At 42.3% G+C, this 18,773-nt stretch overlaps 1 protein-coding gene across 2 annotated transcripts in view; it reads left to right on the top strand.

Annotated features, from left to right (window-relative positions):
- pitpnm3 (PITPNM family member 3) overlaps positions 1-18,773 on the top strand; it is a 112,084-nt gene that overhangs the window by 72,586 nt on the left and 20,725 nt on the right. For both annotated transcript variants that reach the window (XM_084064431.1, XM_084064430.1), the window contains exons 6-10: positions 3,902-4,091; positions 4,637-4,759; positions 7,878-8,071; positions 11,431-11,588; positions 12,685-12,855. In XM_084064431.1, coding sequence (XP_083920557.1) covers positions 3,902-4,091; positions 4,637-4,759; positions 7,878-8,071; positions 11,431-11,588; positions 12,685-12,855 — 836 coding nt within the window. The remainder of the gene's footprint in view (positions 1-3,901; positions 4,092-4,636; positions 4,760-7,877; positions 8,072-11,430; positions 11,589-12,684; positions 12,856-18,773) is intronic.

Raw genomic sequence — 18,773 nt, 5'->3', positions numbered from 1 at the left:
TGTTATCCCCGAGGATACAAACAATGTCATTGACCCTATGACTTCGCTTGTAGTAATAGAAAGTCTGAGCTCGGGGATCCCGTCATCCGTTATGAGAGAATGGTTTGATAAAGACGATCGAGAATCCAAGAGTCCTTTCTTTCAGGAGCCGAAAAACGCAGTCATCGACCCAAAAATTAGGTCAAAGAGTGATGTTATCCCAGAGGAAACAAGCGAAGTCATTGACCCTATAATTTCAAAGGATATCACAGAAATAATGATGTCCTATAAGTTCAAATTGAATGAACGTGATGTTCAAATACAGTTGCTCACCAAGGAACTCGACACCTTTAAAGGTAGAAACGCAGCCATGTCACAGAACCCGATGTTAAAACAGCTAGAGAGACCCTTATTTTTTAGGTACCCACTCTATCAGCTATGACAGATCAGTTTTTGCCACTTACCTTGGAATGCATTTGGTGATTTGCTTCCAATGGCACTATTTAGTGCCACTGGAAGCCTTGAAATAAATTTACAGAGATTTAATATTGTTTCTCTAGTAGAAACACATATCTATGACAAAATATATCAAAGGCGCCGCTACCTTCACACAGGTGTGATTTTTTCTCAGACACTGTAAGGGCTAGAGTTACAAGACTTGGAGGGGAGCTTCATAATTTAGTGCGAAATTATTGGGGGCTGTACCTGTGCACTGCAATGGCAGACATGGTGAATCCCATTTTATAAAAGGGTGACTGGAGGTTGTGCTCCAATTACAGTATATCACACTGCTCAGCCTCCCCAGGAAAGTTTAATCCAGGAGGGTGATGGAAAGGAGGCTCCCTCTGATTGTCAAACCGCAGATTCAGGACTCAGAGGAGCACTGTGTACTCTGTAAGTGCAAGAACATATTGATGGATATAAGGATAACGACAAGCTGCTGGCCGCCAAGGAAATAGACACCAGGACTGCCTGAGCCAAACAATAATTAGTTGCGCCTCGCAGTAAGGCTTTTGTGGTATATGAACCACTGACTTCACCATGTTGTGGTAAATGTTCTACTAACCACTACACCATACTATACTTAGTAAAATGTTCCAGAGTTGTGTAAGAATGGTTTGACACTCCAATCAGCCAGGTTACTTGCATCCGATTAATTTCGTAGAAACAGAGCACAAACTGAGTTCTATGGACCCTGAGGTCGCTCCGCCAGCTCCTTCAGCAGCCACATCTCTGCCTCCTAGCTATAGGGCAAAAGTAGACTTTTGAAGTGAAGTAATCCTAACATATGGCTTAGATGTGTATGTTATGTTCATAACATATACAACACTTTAAACTAAATCATTATGTTCACCTGAAACACGGCTGTTCCATTTTAACACTTACAGTACAGCAAGCATTTGCATAATCAGACTAATGAAATCAATCTGTACTGTTGCCCTGCAGTGCCTTGTGAGCTCTGTACTGAGGCACAGCTGTGTTTATAATAGATTAAGATTTCAACGATAGGATAGCAAGCATGTAACTGTGTGTGTGTGTGTGTGTGTGTGTGTGTGTGTGTGTGTGTGTGTGTGTGTGTGTGTGTGTGTGTGTGTGTGTGTGTGTGTGTGTGTGTGTGTGTGTGTGTGTGTGTGTGTGTGTGTGTGTGTGTGTGTGTGCGTGCATGCGTGCGTTGTTAAGAATGATTGTCTTTCTGATATTAATGTGTATACTGTAGTTACAGGGACAGTACAGCATACCCCAGTTTTGATGTCTTTGTTTTCTTGCAAATCCATATGGGAGAATGTCTCTGTCTCTATTGTCTTAAAGAGGAATATCACTCATTTTCAACATTGAACTATGTCTTTAATGCACCTTAGAGCTGTTGTGTGGAAATAAGAAAAAAGCCCCCCCCCCCCTTCTATGTTGCCTAGAACTGGAGAATTGATTGAGGTCATGTGATCAGTGGCAGACGCAGGGTGTACTTTTGCCTCCACCCCCTCAGCCAAAAGTGCACCCTGCGTCTGCCACTGATCACATGACCTCAATCAATTAAAGACATTATTAAAGACATAGTTCAATGTTGAAAATGAGTGGTATTCCCCTTTAAGTCTCTAACTCTAACAGTGCTTCTATTCTATAGAGTTCTTGGAAATGCTTGCTGCAGACTGGTCTTATCGTCACAGGCATACACCTGGGGAGCGGCTCGCCTCACTCTTGCTCATTAATAACACATGGCCCTATGGGAAGACTATAAGCTGTGTAGCTGCTACAGATCAAGCTTTTACACAAGGGATAGTCAACAGGGATTGAGTTGACCCTCCATGTGGTCCGTTAACTGAGGGATGATTCAGTTGAGTGATGAGCTCGGAGAACAAGATGACACCAGGCAGTCTCACACGACAAGTTGTGAAGTTTATTATTATCACATAGAGAATATAGTACTTGACTTCTGTACTTGACCAGAAAATATGAGACATGGAAAAGAACAGAATGATTAGGAATAGAACATGCATAGTCGTCAGTCTATCTGATAAAGTAGTTGATGGTCGTGGTATCAAGGGTATCAGTATGTGCTTACGCAGAGTAATTCAACACATGTATGTACTGAGTCAAGCAGATAAATGTCAGTCCTATAATCAATTAATCAGTGATTTAGACCCTGATGCAAAGCGGAGGGGTCTTTAACACCCTGAAGGGGTCTATTAAGCCCTTTTTAATATGAAAAGGAAGAAAAAAAGAATAATTGTGTTTTTTAATGGTTTTATGGTTTTATTAGAAATATTCCTTGTTAACAAAAACAGACAGCATATCTAGCTCACAAGCGGCCAGCGGCCCACAGACAGAGCCTCTGATAGATGGGCACAGGGTTGGTTCAGACACCCAAAGAGAGCATGCAGGGCAAAGCAATCTTTCACTGTTTGCCCAAGCAATCCAATAAAGGCTCTGGTCTTCTCTGGAATGTAAACTGTCATATACTGTGACTCATACACACGCACACACACACGCACGCACATGCCCTCCTTGCTGTTACCTGTCACTTTGCTTGTCATGCCTTTTATCTTCTTGAGATAAGTAGCCCATAAGTAGATAAGTAGCCCAGTTTGAACAGATTGGATAAGTTGAGTTTAATGGATTCAGAGTGATAACAGAGGCTTTTCAAATGCATGCTTTCAACAGATAAAGAAAATGACAATAACAAAAAAAAAATGTTAGATTTGCAGAGCAATTTTATTTGAAAACGTTCACTACTTTCATTTGACATTTCAAACTGCTGATGATGATATGTTTGGAAATGTCAGAGGAATGACCATTATGAATAAACACTGAACCATGCTCTTCATCCTTAACCACTTTTCTTTTCTTTTCCCTTTCCTACTCCCTCCCTTCCTTCCTTCCTTCCTTCCTCCTTTACTATTTATTTTGTTTGCTCTTTTCTTCATTCTTGCTTTCCTACTTTCTTCTTCCTCCTTTGGCACTTCCTCCCTCCCTCCTTCCTTCCTTCCTTCCTTCCATCCCTTCTGTCCTCCCTCCCTCCCTCCCTCCCTCCTTCCTTCCTTTTTTCCTTCCTTCCTTCCTTCCTTCTGTCCTCCCTCCTCCCTTCCTTCCTTCCTTCCTTCCTTCCTTCCTTCCTTCCTTCCTTTTTTCCTTCCTTCCTTTTTTCCTTCCTTCCTTCCTTCCTTCCTTCCTTCCTTTGTTCTTTCCTCCCTCCCTCCATCCCTTCCTTCTTTCCTCCCTCCCTCCATCCCTTCCTTCTTTCCTCCCTCCATCCATCCCTTCCTTCTTTCCTCCCTCCCTTACTCCCTCCCTCCCTCCCTTCCATCCTCCCTTCCTCCGTTCCTTCTTTCCTTCCTCCCTCCCTCCCCCTCCCTCCGTTCCTCCCCCCCTCACCCCCCCCCCCCTCCCTTCCTCTCTCCCTTCCTCCCCTCCTTCTGCCTGTCAGTCTGAACCCATACAGCTATGATGAGAGTTGTGTGTCCAGCAGTGTGGACCATCTGCCCCTCGCTGCCCTCCCCCTGCTTGCCATCGCCTCCCCCCGCTACCTGGATACAGTGGCAACTGTCATCACCCGCGCCAACCAGGTCTACCACAGCTTCCTGCAATCAGAGGATGGTCAGGGATTCACAGGCCAGGTGCGTCCATGTCCATTATAGTGCTTGAGCTCCCACAGAGGCTGCTGACGCAAAGGAGATGAGTCATAAACAATGAGGAGAGGAGAGGGGAGCGGAGGGGAGGAGAGGAGAGGAGAGGAAGATCTCCCCCTATAATCTCTCATGGACACCTCAAATCATTTCTCTATAGTTACTTTAATGGAGGCCAATCATCGCCGACGGAATAAATGAGATCTGTGTAATGTATGGAGTTCAGGTCCCCTGAGGACTGCAATTACTACCTCACATAGTGTAAATATGAAGGCAAAATAAATTGAATTGTTTTCCAATCATTTCGTTCCCGTTTTACGCTTCTCTTCTTTCGTTCCGTACATAACGTTCCTACAGTAAACTGGCTAGAACAAAAAAAAACACGTACAGTTAATACTTTTTGGGGTACATTGGGTGTGTGTGTGTGTGTGTGTGTGTGTGTGTGTGTGTGTGTGTGTGTGTGTGTGTGTGTGTGTGTCTTTGATGTGCATATCTGCATAATCTAAATGCATATCTTTGTGTGTTTTTCCGACCAGGTGTGCCTCATGGCTGACTGTGTCGGGGGGGTGCTGTGTTTTGATGCACTGTGTTTCAGCAGCTGCCAGAGGCCTGGGAGCCCCGACAGCAGCAGTAGGAACAATAGTACTGAGAGCTTGAAGGTAAGAGCCCAGTAACAACAACATGATGACACTCAGGTGTGCTGCAGCCACACAGAAGGGCCCAGATCAATTTACCCACTTTCAACCTGGCACCCCTATTTTAGGTATGTCATGATAGGCAAAACATTTTAAAAAGTTGTTAAAAAATATATATATATTTTACAACATTTCCCTGTAACAGAGAGGACCTCTGTTACAAATATTGCACATGTATTTTAACCCTGAGTTGACTTAATTGCACAGCATATTGGCACTTTAGTAATTTGCACAGCGTATTTTGCACAGTCATTATTTTATTGTTGAATACATTTGATTGTTTCCTGTTTGACTGAGATGGCCACTCAGCCAACGAGTTCCACCTGGGGAGACTAAAGTGTGACAATCATGATGGGCAGGTGTAATGTGTGTAATAAGTGCAATAGAGACTAGGTGCAATATGGTTGAGGTGCAATGTAAGTGTTATTGTTGAGGTCTGATTGCATGCCTAACAATTGCCTGTGTGTTTCAGCAAGATTGGGCTGGACCATATTAGGATAGAAGGGGGGGTTATGATGTGCTGGTGTGATTGAAATGATGTTGTAGTGTGAAGAAGGAATTATTGAATAACCTGTAGTTAATGAGACTTGTAATACTTGTGTTTAAGGCTATTTATATTCATGTATTTATTGTATGTTTAGTTAGGTATTTATTATATGTTTTAGAAACACCCCTATGACTGGTGCAGTAAAATGGTATAGTCCAGATTCATTAGCTCAGCTGGCTATAAAAGGCTGCTGTCATTTCACAACAGCAGAGAAGAGGCAGGGAGACAGTGGAGCGTAGTAGGTATACTGGGGACAACGGGAGACGGGGTGAAGGACACACAAAAAGCAGTAGTGGAATTTCTGAAGGAGATAGGGGTGTATCACAGGGTATAGGCAGGGTGCAGTGCTATCACTAAAAGATAGTCACATTATAAAATAGAATAACGGATGAACTGAATAGATAAGTGTAGGGAGTCAGACTACATACTCCGGTACAGTAGGTGGCGGTATGCACCTAAAAGCAAACAGTTGCGACCCGCCATAAAACTAAAGAAGAAGAAGAAGAAGAACAACAGCAGAGATGAGGGTGAGAAGCCAAATGCTACCAGGTCTGGGTGTTTTCTCCTAAATGTCTGTCATGTTTTGTGAATAAATACACCTACGGGTTAAACCCTACTCCAGGCCTCTGTACTGATTCCAGCCGCTAAGAAAGACGGTCCTCTTCACATTCCCAAAACCTATATTACAATTGCCTTGTGGGTGGACGGTGGGCAGAGGGCATCACAAATAACATAAGTTATTTAACTTATTAGTTAAGTAACATGCTCATATATGGAGACTATTCTGGCACGTTATATAAAGTTATATAAGTTATAGTTATATAAACCTTGCTGGTGTCACGACTACATCAAACGTGAGGTGGAATACTGCGGCATGGTCATGTTGGACCTCCATAAGGCATTTGACACTGTAAATCACTCCATACTGATGGAGTGATTTACTCCATCAGTATGGAGTTGAAGGCCATTGATTTTGATAGAACATCAGTGGGCTGGATAAGATCCTATCTGTAGGTGAGAGAGTTGGAGGTGAACGGAACCCTGTCCTCCCCCCGGCGTTCCTCAAGGAAGCATACTAGGGCCTTTGCTGTTCCTAGTGTACGTAAACAACATGCAGTCACATGCCATCAGAATGTGACTGCAATCTGTTCTTGTTCACGGATGACTCGGCACTCCTGGTCTCGGGCAAGGACAGATTGCAGGTTGAAGAGGCCCTTGGCTCTGAACTTGGTAGAATCTGCACCTGGCTCACTGATAACCAACTATCACTACACCTAGGCAAAACTGAATACCTTCTTTTTGGGTCCAGAATAAACCTCTGCAAGGCCAAAGACAATGACATCACAAGGAAAGTGATGAGATTACCTACCTGGGTTGTATCTTAGATACAATGAATATGAAAAATCAGACGGATCTGTCTTGATCACAAGAGATAATATGTACAGATGTAGAGACATAAATAAATAGTTTACTGTTTTAGTGGTCTCTAAATGTTTCAAAATGAAATGGTCTATGCTGCTCACCCATGCAATTCTTACCATAACCATTTCAACTCTATATACTTAGTTGACCGGGGTCCCCCAGGGCTCTATACTTGGCCTGCTCCTTTTTTCCCTCTACAGAATCAGAACAGAATCAGAATAATCTTTACTAGCACATGACACATCACAGGTTTACAAAAAATATTTTTCAATACAGTGCTCAGAAGAGATTGGAGTGTTCTAAGACATAAAATGTACAAACAATTGGCCATGCAGCTACTGTACTAAGCTAGAGGCTAGAGGCTGAAACGCTTGGCAGCATTGACGATTATCAAGATGAGATGAGATGGTTATTTTTGCTATGAATACAGGTGTGCCTTGAGACACAAAAAGCTTGAAACCCAGTCTTCTATGCTATCCACCCTCCATCCATCCTCTCTGATCTGACGTGTTGTTTTATGTCTGCTTACACCCAGTAATGCTCAGTGATCCCTACTGTAGGGCTGTACTCTCTGTCCATCACTCCCTTTCTCCTCTTGACCCTGTCATGCTCCAATCCACCCTCCCTTTGAGCGTTGACACAGCAAAAATACAGTACAGTATGTAATAGAATAGAAGTGCTGCCATTACCACTGCTGTAGTATTACTGTTGGACCGGAGAAGGTTTTCTGCTCGATCTGATGGACTGCGTGTCATTGCCTGTTGTGAGAGAGAATAGGCTATAATACTCAAACTTCCATCACTCACATTCTCCACTCACGCCTTAGCCCCACCTCCAAGTGAGTAGGCTATGAGATGTGAGGACGGAGGAATCGATCGGGTTTGACTGAATAGCCAAATCCCAATACTGCCTCCTCCAGATGTCATGTTGTATTGGATGGACGCTGTAATATGCTTGGAAATTAGTCGTTTGACATGCATTCTCCCACACCCAGGCACAACAGACCAGAATGATTTCCGGGTCACACTTGAGGACGGAGTGCAGCGGACGCGAGGAGGCAGAAATGAAGGTATAGAATTTGGCTATGTGTCATGCTGTCCTTCTCTTACGCAGGACAACCCAAGCCTGCTGGGGGACAACAGCCCTGGTCTGAGCTCTAGCAAGAGGCTAAGTAAGAGCAACATTGACATCTCCGCTCCAAATGAAGGACACAGTCAGGGAAGACCATCTCTCAACCGCAAGCAAAGTGACTCATACGATGGAGACAGCGCATCCACTGGCGGCCAGCACCACAGCTTCTTCTCCAGGTGAACAGCAGTCACAGACATGATCACACACACACACACAGGCATTTCCATCTCTTTTTAAAGTGCCCGCTGATTCGCACTCACACAGTTACACACATGGAAGCTTCCGAGTACTGTGATTTTGTAGATCACTTTCTCATGGCCAATCAAAGGTTCAACTATTTGGATGCAATAAAATGTGTGAGAATGAATTCATATTTATTATATACCAATTATTTATTCATTATTTTTGATTCTGTCCAAGTGCAGTTCAAAAACAGACCAGTAAGCAGATGAGGTTTAACAGGTTTATTCACTGTTGCTGGTGGAAAAGGTTGAGGTGAGGAAATGGCTGGTACGGCAGAGGGAAGGGGAGGAATGGAGAGTGACAAGGCAGTGTACTGTAGCTCGAAGAGCTAACAGGGATGAATGGGTAAGCAGGCAGGTAGACAGGGATTCTGTGGCACATGAGACAAAAAAAGAATTAAAAGCAGGAACAAGAATGCATAGATAAGTAGTAACATGTAAAAGTTCAACGAGGAGCCTGAGTGTTGCTACCACAGTGGAAGAAATGACGATCTGGTAATGAGTGGGAGGAAAGCCAGGGTTGGTATACTGGAAAGATGATGAGCTGATGGTTGGCAGGTGTGCAGGATCCAGGTGAGTGAGTGACAGGTAAGAAAAACACACAAACACACAAGCATAGAGAGACAAACCAGGGACATGGAAGACACAGGATGATTGGGAACACAGTAAAAACAAAGGAGAAACAGACACACGGCCGTGTCCGTGACAGATTCTTCATTTAATAGACCTGTGACGGAGGGAATGCGTGTATGTCCAACATTTGACAAATGAGCACGACTGCACAGCAATGTTCACCATTCAATTAATTTCTGCCAGCCCAGCTGGTCACACATGCATGTTGCAATGCACAAACAAATTAACCACCTCTTCTTCCCATGGATGTTTGAGTTGGATAGAGCTCCCTGTAAAACTAGAATATACATGGGAACAGAATTATGAGGGGTGGAAGACAGACGCAGAGCTTTATGAGGAAGTGTGTGTGTGGGACGGTGGTAGCAGACGCGTCGCTAGGTCTCTACTAGATCGGGGGCTTAGCCCCGCAGCCAACGGGCACATGCACGCGCGCGCCCTCGATGCACGATTTTTTGCGGGGTAGGGTTAGGTTAGGTTGATAGATTTATAATAAATAAATAAATAAAAAAAAAAAATATATATATATATATATATTTTTTTTTCCTTTTTTTTTTTTTCATTTTTTATTGGTGGCTTTGGGTAAAACATTGGTGGCTATAGCCACCGAAGCCCCCCCCTAACGACGCCACTGGGTGGTAGTCTTACACAAAGCTGCAAACTGGTACTTAAGTGCACTAGTTGTATTTTAGTAGTTTCCCATGAGGCAATACCTTCTGTGACATGTATTTGATTTGTCAGCAGTCCATCGATAATGACACTGTTGGATTTGATAAATGTGTCACTTTGTTGGCTCCTTCTATTTATCAATATTTTCAACTAGTAAGATGACCCTGCCTGGCTGCATTTACTGGATTATAAATAGCCTGAGCCACACAATGTGCTAGACTGAGCTCTGCAGGTGAACATAACAGGGTAGGAGTGGTCGTTGATGGGGGGGGGAAGTTATCTGCTGTGCTAACTCATTCCAAGAAACTCCTTTCCAATTCATATGGTCAAGTGGTCTTACACCACCACAATTATGAGCCACAAGTGCCTCCCTTCCTGAACAAGTTGTAGTGATACACGTTGTGTCCACGGTGATGCACCTCTCCAGGTATTCCCTTCATGAAACTGAGACGGGGTTGTGTGAAGGACAAGCCGTTTCCTCTGGCCATGGCCCCTACATTTCCCAGCGGGAATCCCCGCTCACCGATAGGCCCTGTTTCCCAGTAATCACTCCCAGTCCCTAGTGTTTCTGCTTAGCACTATGTGGTGCCCCAGGGTGACCACAAGTTGAAGTGCCCCCCCCCCCTGCTCCCTTTTATTTATTTAACCTTTATTTCACCAGAGAAATCACATTGAGACTAGTGTCTCTTTTACAAGTGTGCCCTGGCCAAGAGAAGAGGCAAATAAAATGCTACACAGCTCTGCCAGTAACGACTGGGGCGGAGATATGGCTTGAGGCTGGGGTGGGGGGGGGTCACCCGCGCGCAGGCGCCGAAATCGTGCACTCGTTTTTTTTGGCGGATTCCGTTCGTTTCTTTTTGGTTTTTGGTTACTTTATTTCGGTTTTAGGGTTAGGGTTATGTTAGGGTTATGTTATTTAATTCATATTTTTGCCTGATTTTACTGATTTATTATTTTAAAAAAACATTATTTTAACATTTATTTGTATTATTCTAAATGACTTAGGGGGGGATGGGGGGACAAACCCCCCCGTCCCCCCCCGGGATCTCTGCGCCTGCCTGCTCCCACTTTACATGTAAAAAGTCAAAGTTACAATGGCTATAAACACCATAGGTTTACATGACATTAGCTGCAGTAAACTCTTCTTTAAATTATACATGCACACACATATGTATATATAAATATCACACCCAGTGTGAAGTGGGCGGTGTGGCCACAGTGGTCATCACAGTGATGGAAGTGATTCACTTAAAAAAAACATAAATGTGTTTTTTTTTAAGCGCATAGTCCTATTTATAGGGCTATGCACATGTGTCTTGTGTTTCTAGCCAATCACAGTCCTGAATAGAGTCATGGTGGCCAATCACGGTGCAGGGTTAGGGGGGTACAATGGTGGCCAATCACAGCGCAGGGTTGGGGGGGTGCAATGGTGGCCAATGTCCAAACCTCACATATAGGGGCGGTTGCACTGCCCCCCCCCAAAAAAAAATATATATGTATATATATATACACATTGTACCAGTGGTGAATTGTATACCATAAAAAAATAATTAAAAAAAACGCCTATGGGTGATCCGGCCCTGCTTAGACCTCGCTCTACTTGAAAATGTAAGGCAATCGAAACACTGTATTGATTTGGCTTTGTTCCTGTGCTGCAAGATCATAATAATTCCCTTTGCAGGATTTAATGGGTAAATGTTGGTGTTGGCGGCTACCGGGCAGAGAAAACTCATCAGGCCAGATCGGCTGTTCAAACAGCCAAAGCCTCATACTTCCTGTGAAACTCGGGCAGGGTCTTTACCTGATACTCGAGCAAACCTAAATTGTAACTGAGACCTCACATAAAGAGCACACACACATGTCTCCATAAATCATATGTACATTTTGGATCTCATATGACCTCAGTTTTACTCTTTTCTTATGTCATTGGCTCTTATTTCCAAAATTTAGTTAATTTTGTTATTATTATTTTGCATGTATGTGTATTTTCCCAGTTTAATGAAAGAGGGTGTGGAGGTGCGACCAGGCAGCAGTACCAGTCTGGAGTGGAACCCAGGTCGTTTTGATTTTGAAGTGTCAAGCTGCTTCCTGCTAGGCTGTCCTCTAGGACTGGTTCTCGCCATGAGATGCACTGTGCTGCCTGCCATCCAGGGTAAGGAATACAAGAGACAGACAGACATACAGTATGTACAAACATGTATACCGGTACACAGTTATACACATGCACAAGTGCCTGCAAACACACACATAGAAACAATTGTCACAGTACCGAGAGTGTTTAATGACCAGCACTACAAATGAATGAATGAATATGAATGACCACAAGTGGACTGTGACAAAGGTGCATACTGCAGCATTCTGAATGCAGAAGTGCAGGGTGATCCTGTATCACTGACTTGATTGATGACAGTCCAACCAACGTGTCCTAGAAAATGTTTCTACCATTAATTACAAACATACTGTAGTAATCTCATCTTTAAAGTAAAAAAATATATCCCACATATTCAGTGTTTTAACAGTGATTACCTACTGTAAATATATAAATAATACATTTGAAAATATAGATTGAAATACTCTATAGTCCAGCAGTGCAGACGCTGAACTCCAAATAAAGCCACAGAAAGACGCTACAGAAATAAATAGAAAAGTCTCTGCCAGGCGGCAGTCATATCCAGTTGGAATGGAATGAGAAAAATTAAAACGACTCTCTCTCTTTTTCTCTCACTGCCGGTTGAGAGAAAGCTTGAGGGTTAATAAAATTCAGCTTTAGGCCCCCAAAAGCCTTGAACTGACCCTGCACTATGAGTCAGTGAGAGCAACAAACCACCAATATGTCATAGCTTGCAGCAGTTTGCTCTTGGGCATTTCACAAGGACACTCCCACAGATTATCACTCCCTTCCTAGCCGAGCCTTCAAAATTCCCAGCAGTTGATAACATAGAAACTATTGATCCCTGAGGGCCAATACTACACACTAAAAGCGATCCTGAGTAACACTCAGGGGTTTACTGCATATCTGTATATAGACACAGGCTGCAATAGAAAGCATGGGAGACGGTGTTGGTGAGGAGCGTTCATACTGTGAGCAGACAAAGCATAAGTACTGCCGGTCAAGGCAGTTGCAGCCACTGATATTGACAGCCTCATGCAATTATACGTACAACTGTTCAACTATTCTATTACCAAATGCCGCTACCACTGCCTTGATCTAATGGCTGCGACTGCCCATTTTGCTTTCTGAACCTCAGTGAGTCAACTCCATCCAGCCTGCTCCCAGATTTTCAACCTGTTCTATCCTTCGGACCCATCGGCCTCCAGACTGGAGCCTCTGCTGCAGCCGCTGTTCCACAGGCTGCCCCCCTTCGCTGTGCCGCGTTATCAGCGCTCCCCAATGGGGGATGACCGATCTACGCTCATAGGTGAGAGAAGCCGCTCGCCATTGGAAATAATGTTCAGCACCACCTCTGTTCCTGGTGACACTTTCTCTTCTCTTTTTCAGTTGTGTAAAGTGACAAGTACATTTACTCAAGTACTGAAATTAAGTAAAATGTTGAGGTACTTTTAGTTTACTGGAGTATTTCCAATTGTCAATACTTTTACTTCTACTCCACTACATTTCAGAGGCAAATATTATACTTTTACTCCACTACAATTATTTGTCAACTTAATTACTAGTTACTTTGCAGGTATAAATTATTATATTATAAAACATACATCAACCACTTTAGCCCTATTTTATACACATTTGAAAATAGCCGATCTACAAGCTCACAACGCGTCGCGGCGCGGCGTGTTGTGAGCTTGTAGATCGGCTATTTTCAAACATGTTTTGTACTTTTACTTTTGGTACTTTAAGTATATTTTGATGCCAATACTTTCGTACTTTTACCCAAGTAACATCTTGAACACAGGCCTTTTACTTGTAACAGAGTATTTCTTCATGATGGTATTGATACTTTTACTTGCGTAAGTAAGTAAATCAAGTACTTCTTCCACCACTGATCATTTTCATTTGATTCTCCGTTTCATCATATTGCCACGTGAAAAAACATTTTAGATTTTGCATTTCAAAGCTGGGCTGAAACATTTTGGGAATTCTAAGTGGGGCTGAAGTGTGAGTTTAGTGTTCAAGGGCACGCACTTGCATACACTGTGCATCATTAGGTGAAGGCATGTGGCATGCAGGCGCTTTCAAATCCATCAAAGCCTAGAGTCTGAATGTAATTACACTTCAGTGTCAAGTGCTATAGTACCTTTAGCCTGACACCTTTGTGAGGATCAGGCAAAATGTCTGAGATATCAGTGTGCTGGATAAGACACCGCACTACTTTAATCCCCCTTGAGGGCAGGGTTGTGGATAATGAGCTCCAGATTTATTTAAAGCATGTTTTTAGCCTCCTTTTGGGAGGTTGAGACTCATTCTCAGCAGTTGTGATGCATTGCCTCTGTTCCACTGCCTACAGCATCTCTCTCTCATAGACCTAACAGTTGGAAAGTAGGACAAGGAGTAAGAGAGCTCTTCCGAACCGCCTTTGATTTCAGCGTAAACCTTCTGTTGATGAGAAGATAAGGCATTTATGGTTCAGCACAGACACTTAAAAATGGTCACAGTGTTCAGTAAAATTCAGGCTTTATGAATGAGAACGATGCCTAATACACACTGGAAGTGTTCAGTTGGCCTTCAAATGCAAATGTAAATTGAAATCTTTTTAATCATTTTAATCAGCCCCTGTTTGCTTAATGGTCATGATCTATAAAGAAAAATACATTGTCCACCTATTCACCACCATGTTCAGGAAAGACAACATCTGGGACTATCTTTTATTTTCTACTTTTGTTCCTTCCTGATTTAGTTTCATTAGTTCCTTCCTTAGCGGCAGTGGTGTAAAGTCACTAAGTATATTTACTCAAGTACTGTACTTAAGTGCAATTTTGAGGTATTTTTTACTTTACTGGTGTCTTTCCAATTTCAATACTTGTACTTCTAATCCACTACATCTCAGAGGAAAATATTGTACTTTTACTCCACAAAAAATATTTGAAAACTGTATGTACTAGTTACTTTGCAGATACAAATGATTACATTGTACAAACATACATTAACTTTAGCCGGATTTTATACAGTACCTAGGCTATTTGAAAATGCGACGCGTTGTGAGCTTGTAGATCGGCTACCAATACTTTAGTACTTTTACTCAAGTAAATTTTGAATTCCGGACTTTTACTTGTAACGGAGTACTTCTACATTGCAGTTGATAACTTATGGAAAACCAGGAAAGTATGCTTTCAAAAAGGATTACCGTAAAAAGAAGTAACACGGATAATTAAATTAAATAATAAATTTATAATAAAAATATATAAAAAAATAAATTAAATAATAATCAGGTTTACTTGATTATTTGCACAGGAGAGACAAGGTGGTACAGCATCAAAAATATTCTCTACTGGTAATACAAAATGTTCATCAATATAACAGACAGTTTATCTTTCATTAAGCCCACCCCACAATATAATATCAACATGAATAGGGGCGAAGGCTCATTTTGGTGGCAAGGTTGTCTGTGCTAAGGCATCATGGATAAACTGTAGCCACAACTTTCATGGGTAAGAAAGAGTAGGCCAGGGAGCAAGGACATCTTATATCAGCAGTTACAGAACTGTCCCTTCTGAGCAAATACATCATACTTTATGCAATTATCCAAAATGATACAATACAATAATCATAATATAATACACTATTGATTATAAATGATCTATCAGCAGTATTGATACTTTTACGTAAGTAAAACATTTGAGTACTTTTTCCACCACTGCTTTGCAGCCATGCTAAGCTAGCATTACACATGCTGGATCTTTGTGGAGTGGAGTTTCGATTTGAGGGCTGTCAAATCATGTGATACTTATCGGCCAGGTGCCCACAGTCAAACATGTGCACTGATGCACATACATAGACATGCACGCAAAGTGGCAGACGTTCGAAAACACAGCACTCATTTTCCTTTGGCTCTGCAACGTGGTAATTAGTTATTATAAAAGTACAGAGAGGCAATCAAATCAGTTTCCTACGGTAATGGCTTACTGAATCAATATCTAGCAACGGTCTAGCTCTTTTATGATCAAACATAGATCTAATATAGAGACTGAGGAAGCCCTTGTTCCTCCACTAGATGTATTGATTCCAGCCTTTGGAATCGTCCTTCATCGTACGATGGAGTATCTATTAGCCATTAGGCTGAGCATGTCATTGCTCACCGTTGGGCAGAAACCTTGTATGTCCATATTTAAACCTTTTTTTTTTTCTGATGTCGAGGGACAAGTGTTGTTGAAAGTAAAAGTGAGAGTGGGTAAGAGAGAGAGAGAGAGAGAGAGAGAGAGAGAGAGAGAGAGAGATATTAAATAGGTGTTTTGTGAAAGAAGACATTTCAAGGCCAGGGTTATAAAATGTTCCCACACCTTCTAAAATTCTCCTGCCTTTCTCCATTCTTTCAGGCCTTCTCATCAGTTGATTCACTCTCCTCCTGCACTTGCATTCCAGCCCGTCTATTTCCATACTCATTGTATGAGTGTGGGTGCTATTTCTGCCACCCATAGCAACCTCTAACCCGGCTGATCCAGCTCACTACTACAACCTGAATGTTCTGTGGTTCTGGATTGTCTGGATCTCTCTCTCTCTCTCTCTCTGTCTCTCTCTGTGTGTGTGTGTGTGTGTGTGTCTCTCTCTCTCTCTCTCTCTGTCTCTCTCTCTGTGTGTGTGTGTGTGTGTGTGTGTGTGTGTGTGTGTGTCTCTCTCTCTCTCTCTCTCTCTCTCTCTCTCTCTCTCTCTCTCTCTCTCTCTCTCTGTCTCTGTCTCTGTCTCTGTCTCTGTGCTGTGAAAGAAAGACAGCACTAATATTCCAATGACTGAATGAGGATGAGTTCTCCTCAGAGAGGAATGGGGTTGTACATATTGGTGTGTGTGTGTGTAAAGGATGCATAATATGAGACCTCATCCTCCCATCCTCCCACTCAAAGAAGATGAATACTGCAGTCACACCTGACACCGCCTCATACCAGGGAAAGTGGTCTTACTGTAAATCAGTATTCCTGCTGATGCTGCCAGTCATGTGGGAGCGTCTGATGATGCTTTGTTTTAAACGGCCAACATAAAGATCACTTGCAGCAGCTGAAGGGTTAATGTGTGAAAAACAGACTGCATAATGATGTAAGCTGGTTGTGGAATGATACGCACGCACGCGCACGCACGCACGCACGCACGCACGCACACACACACACACACACAGACAGACAGACAGACAGACAGACAGACAGACAGACAGACAGACAGACAGACAGACAGACAGACAGACAGACACCACACGCAACATGCACACACACACTCATCCTACACCTATGTTGTGTTCAGACCGACAAACATGCATACCACGTGGAGGTCATCTCTCTCTGTAAATGAATTACTGTAGCGCCTTGTAAACATGGGCATGTCAAAGCTAAAATAAACGTAACCACTTAACCACAAAGGTTTTCTTTTTTAAATAGCCAATCCACAAGCTCACAAAGCACCACGGCACAATGTGTTGTGAGCTTGTAGATCTTGCTTTCTTAGTTTCTTAAAAAGATTATCAAAATGTTTTAATTTATTTACCCCGCCTACATGCCCAAAATGATGATGCCAGACTTAAAGTACCTAAGCCAGTGACATAGCTAGCTATCATACTAGTTTCCATCTTGGCCGTGAGTGGCGCAGACAGACGTGTTTAACATTTAGATGCAACTTGTTTGCATCTAAATGTCATGATTTCACAATGTGTTTCATGATTTCACCCTGACTGGCCTGGACCATATTGCTCTCACAGTCTAGATGGTCATGGTCACAATGACACACACACACACACGAGCATGCACACGCGCGCGCACGCACGCATCTGTGTCATTTAAAATTTGAGCTAAAAAGCATTATTTTACACCTTGGCTATTCAAAAATAGCAGATATACAAGCTCATGGCGTGGCACTCGCGCCATGAGCTTGTATATCTGCTATTTTTTTTAAATCTTGACAATTTTAGCAAATCTTTGAATATATATATATATATATATATATATATATATATATATGTTTTAAAGCAAACTCCAATCTTTGCTTCTGGGGGGTCCCTGGAACAAAATATTTTGAGATGGGGGTCCGTGGACAAATACATATAATTTCGGGGGTTCTTGACAATTATGAAAAAGTGTGAGATTGAGAACCACTGATATAGCAACATACATTTTTTTGAAAACTGTCGGGATTTAGAAGACATTTTGTAGAATCGGCTTCAGGTCTTAATGGGTTAACTCAAGGGAGCGGGAAGTGTCAAGTCTGTTGCAGGTCAGGTCCTACTGAATCGGACATTTACGTTCACACATCCAGCTCCACCTGTTAATGTTTATCTAGATAACTTCAGGCTTGTAGTGCTTGTGTGAAAGACGCTTGCGTGTGTTGTTCTCTCCTTTCTCTTATCCATAATCTCACTAATCTTACTTTCTAATGGATGTCACATTTTGTTTTCTTGTGTTTGTTCTTGTGTATGTATGTTTTTCTTTTTTTATAATCATAATGTTTCAACTGGGAGATTAATTGGAATAATTGTTGTTGTGGTATTTTGCCACAGTATATTTTAGGGCTGGGCAATCAGCTGAATATATATCAAAACCGATATTTAGAACCAATATGGTAACCGACTTAATCTTGCTCATATAGGTTAATTGATTAATATGCAGTGATATACGTTCATCTCAGTAAAGTAGAATGGACCTTGTATAGCTCATGGCCTTTGGATCTGAATGAAGGTTTAGAATTTAAATCGGTGGTGTACTTAAGTAAAAGTAGCAATACCACAATATAGAAATACTCTTACAAGTCCTGTATTATTTCTTTTAAGTAAAAGTAGAAAAAGTATTGGCATCAAAATATATTTTCAGGACCAAAGTAAAAAGTACTGGTAGTTCGGTGTCTTGCTCAAGCACACTTCAATCCCGGGCTCTGGGGGAGCCTGGGATTGAACTGGGAACCTTCCAGTTCCCAAGCGGCTGATGTACCTCCTCCGCTACTGCCGCCCTGATTAAAATGTAACAGGCTAGTAGACCCTCTAACAGATGAATCATTGATGGAATCCGCTACGACTCTTGAATAACATCAAGTAGATCCTGTCTGGTGAAAACCAGTGTCCTGAGTGAAATCCTCATGTCCTTATTTAATACTATCATACAGGTCAGTCCTTGGGGACCTTTTATATTTAGCCATAATGCAGTTTCCAGATGTTGCTATTTTTGCGTCCCGAGAACATGCAGCAAGAAATGG

This window comes from Gymnoscopelus microlampas, assembly GCF_963454915.1.
Source record: "Gymnoscopelus microlampas genome assembly, chromosome: 8".
In the NCBI taxonomy this organism is placed as follows: domain Eukaryota; kingdom Metazoa; phylum Chordata; class Actinopteri; order Myctophiformes; family Myctophidae; genus Gymnoscopelus; species Gymnoscopelus microlampas.
Note: the sequence above shows the minus strand (reverse complement) of the source record. Positions and strands in the feature narration are given on the sequence as shown.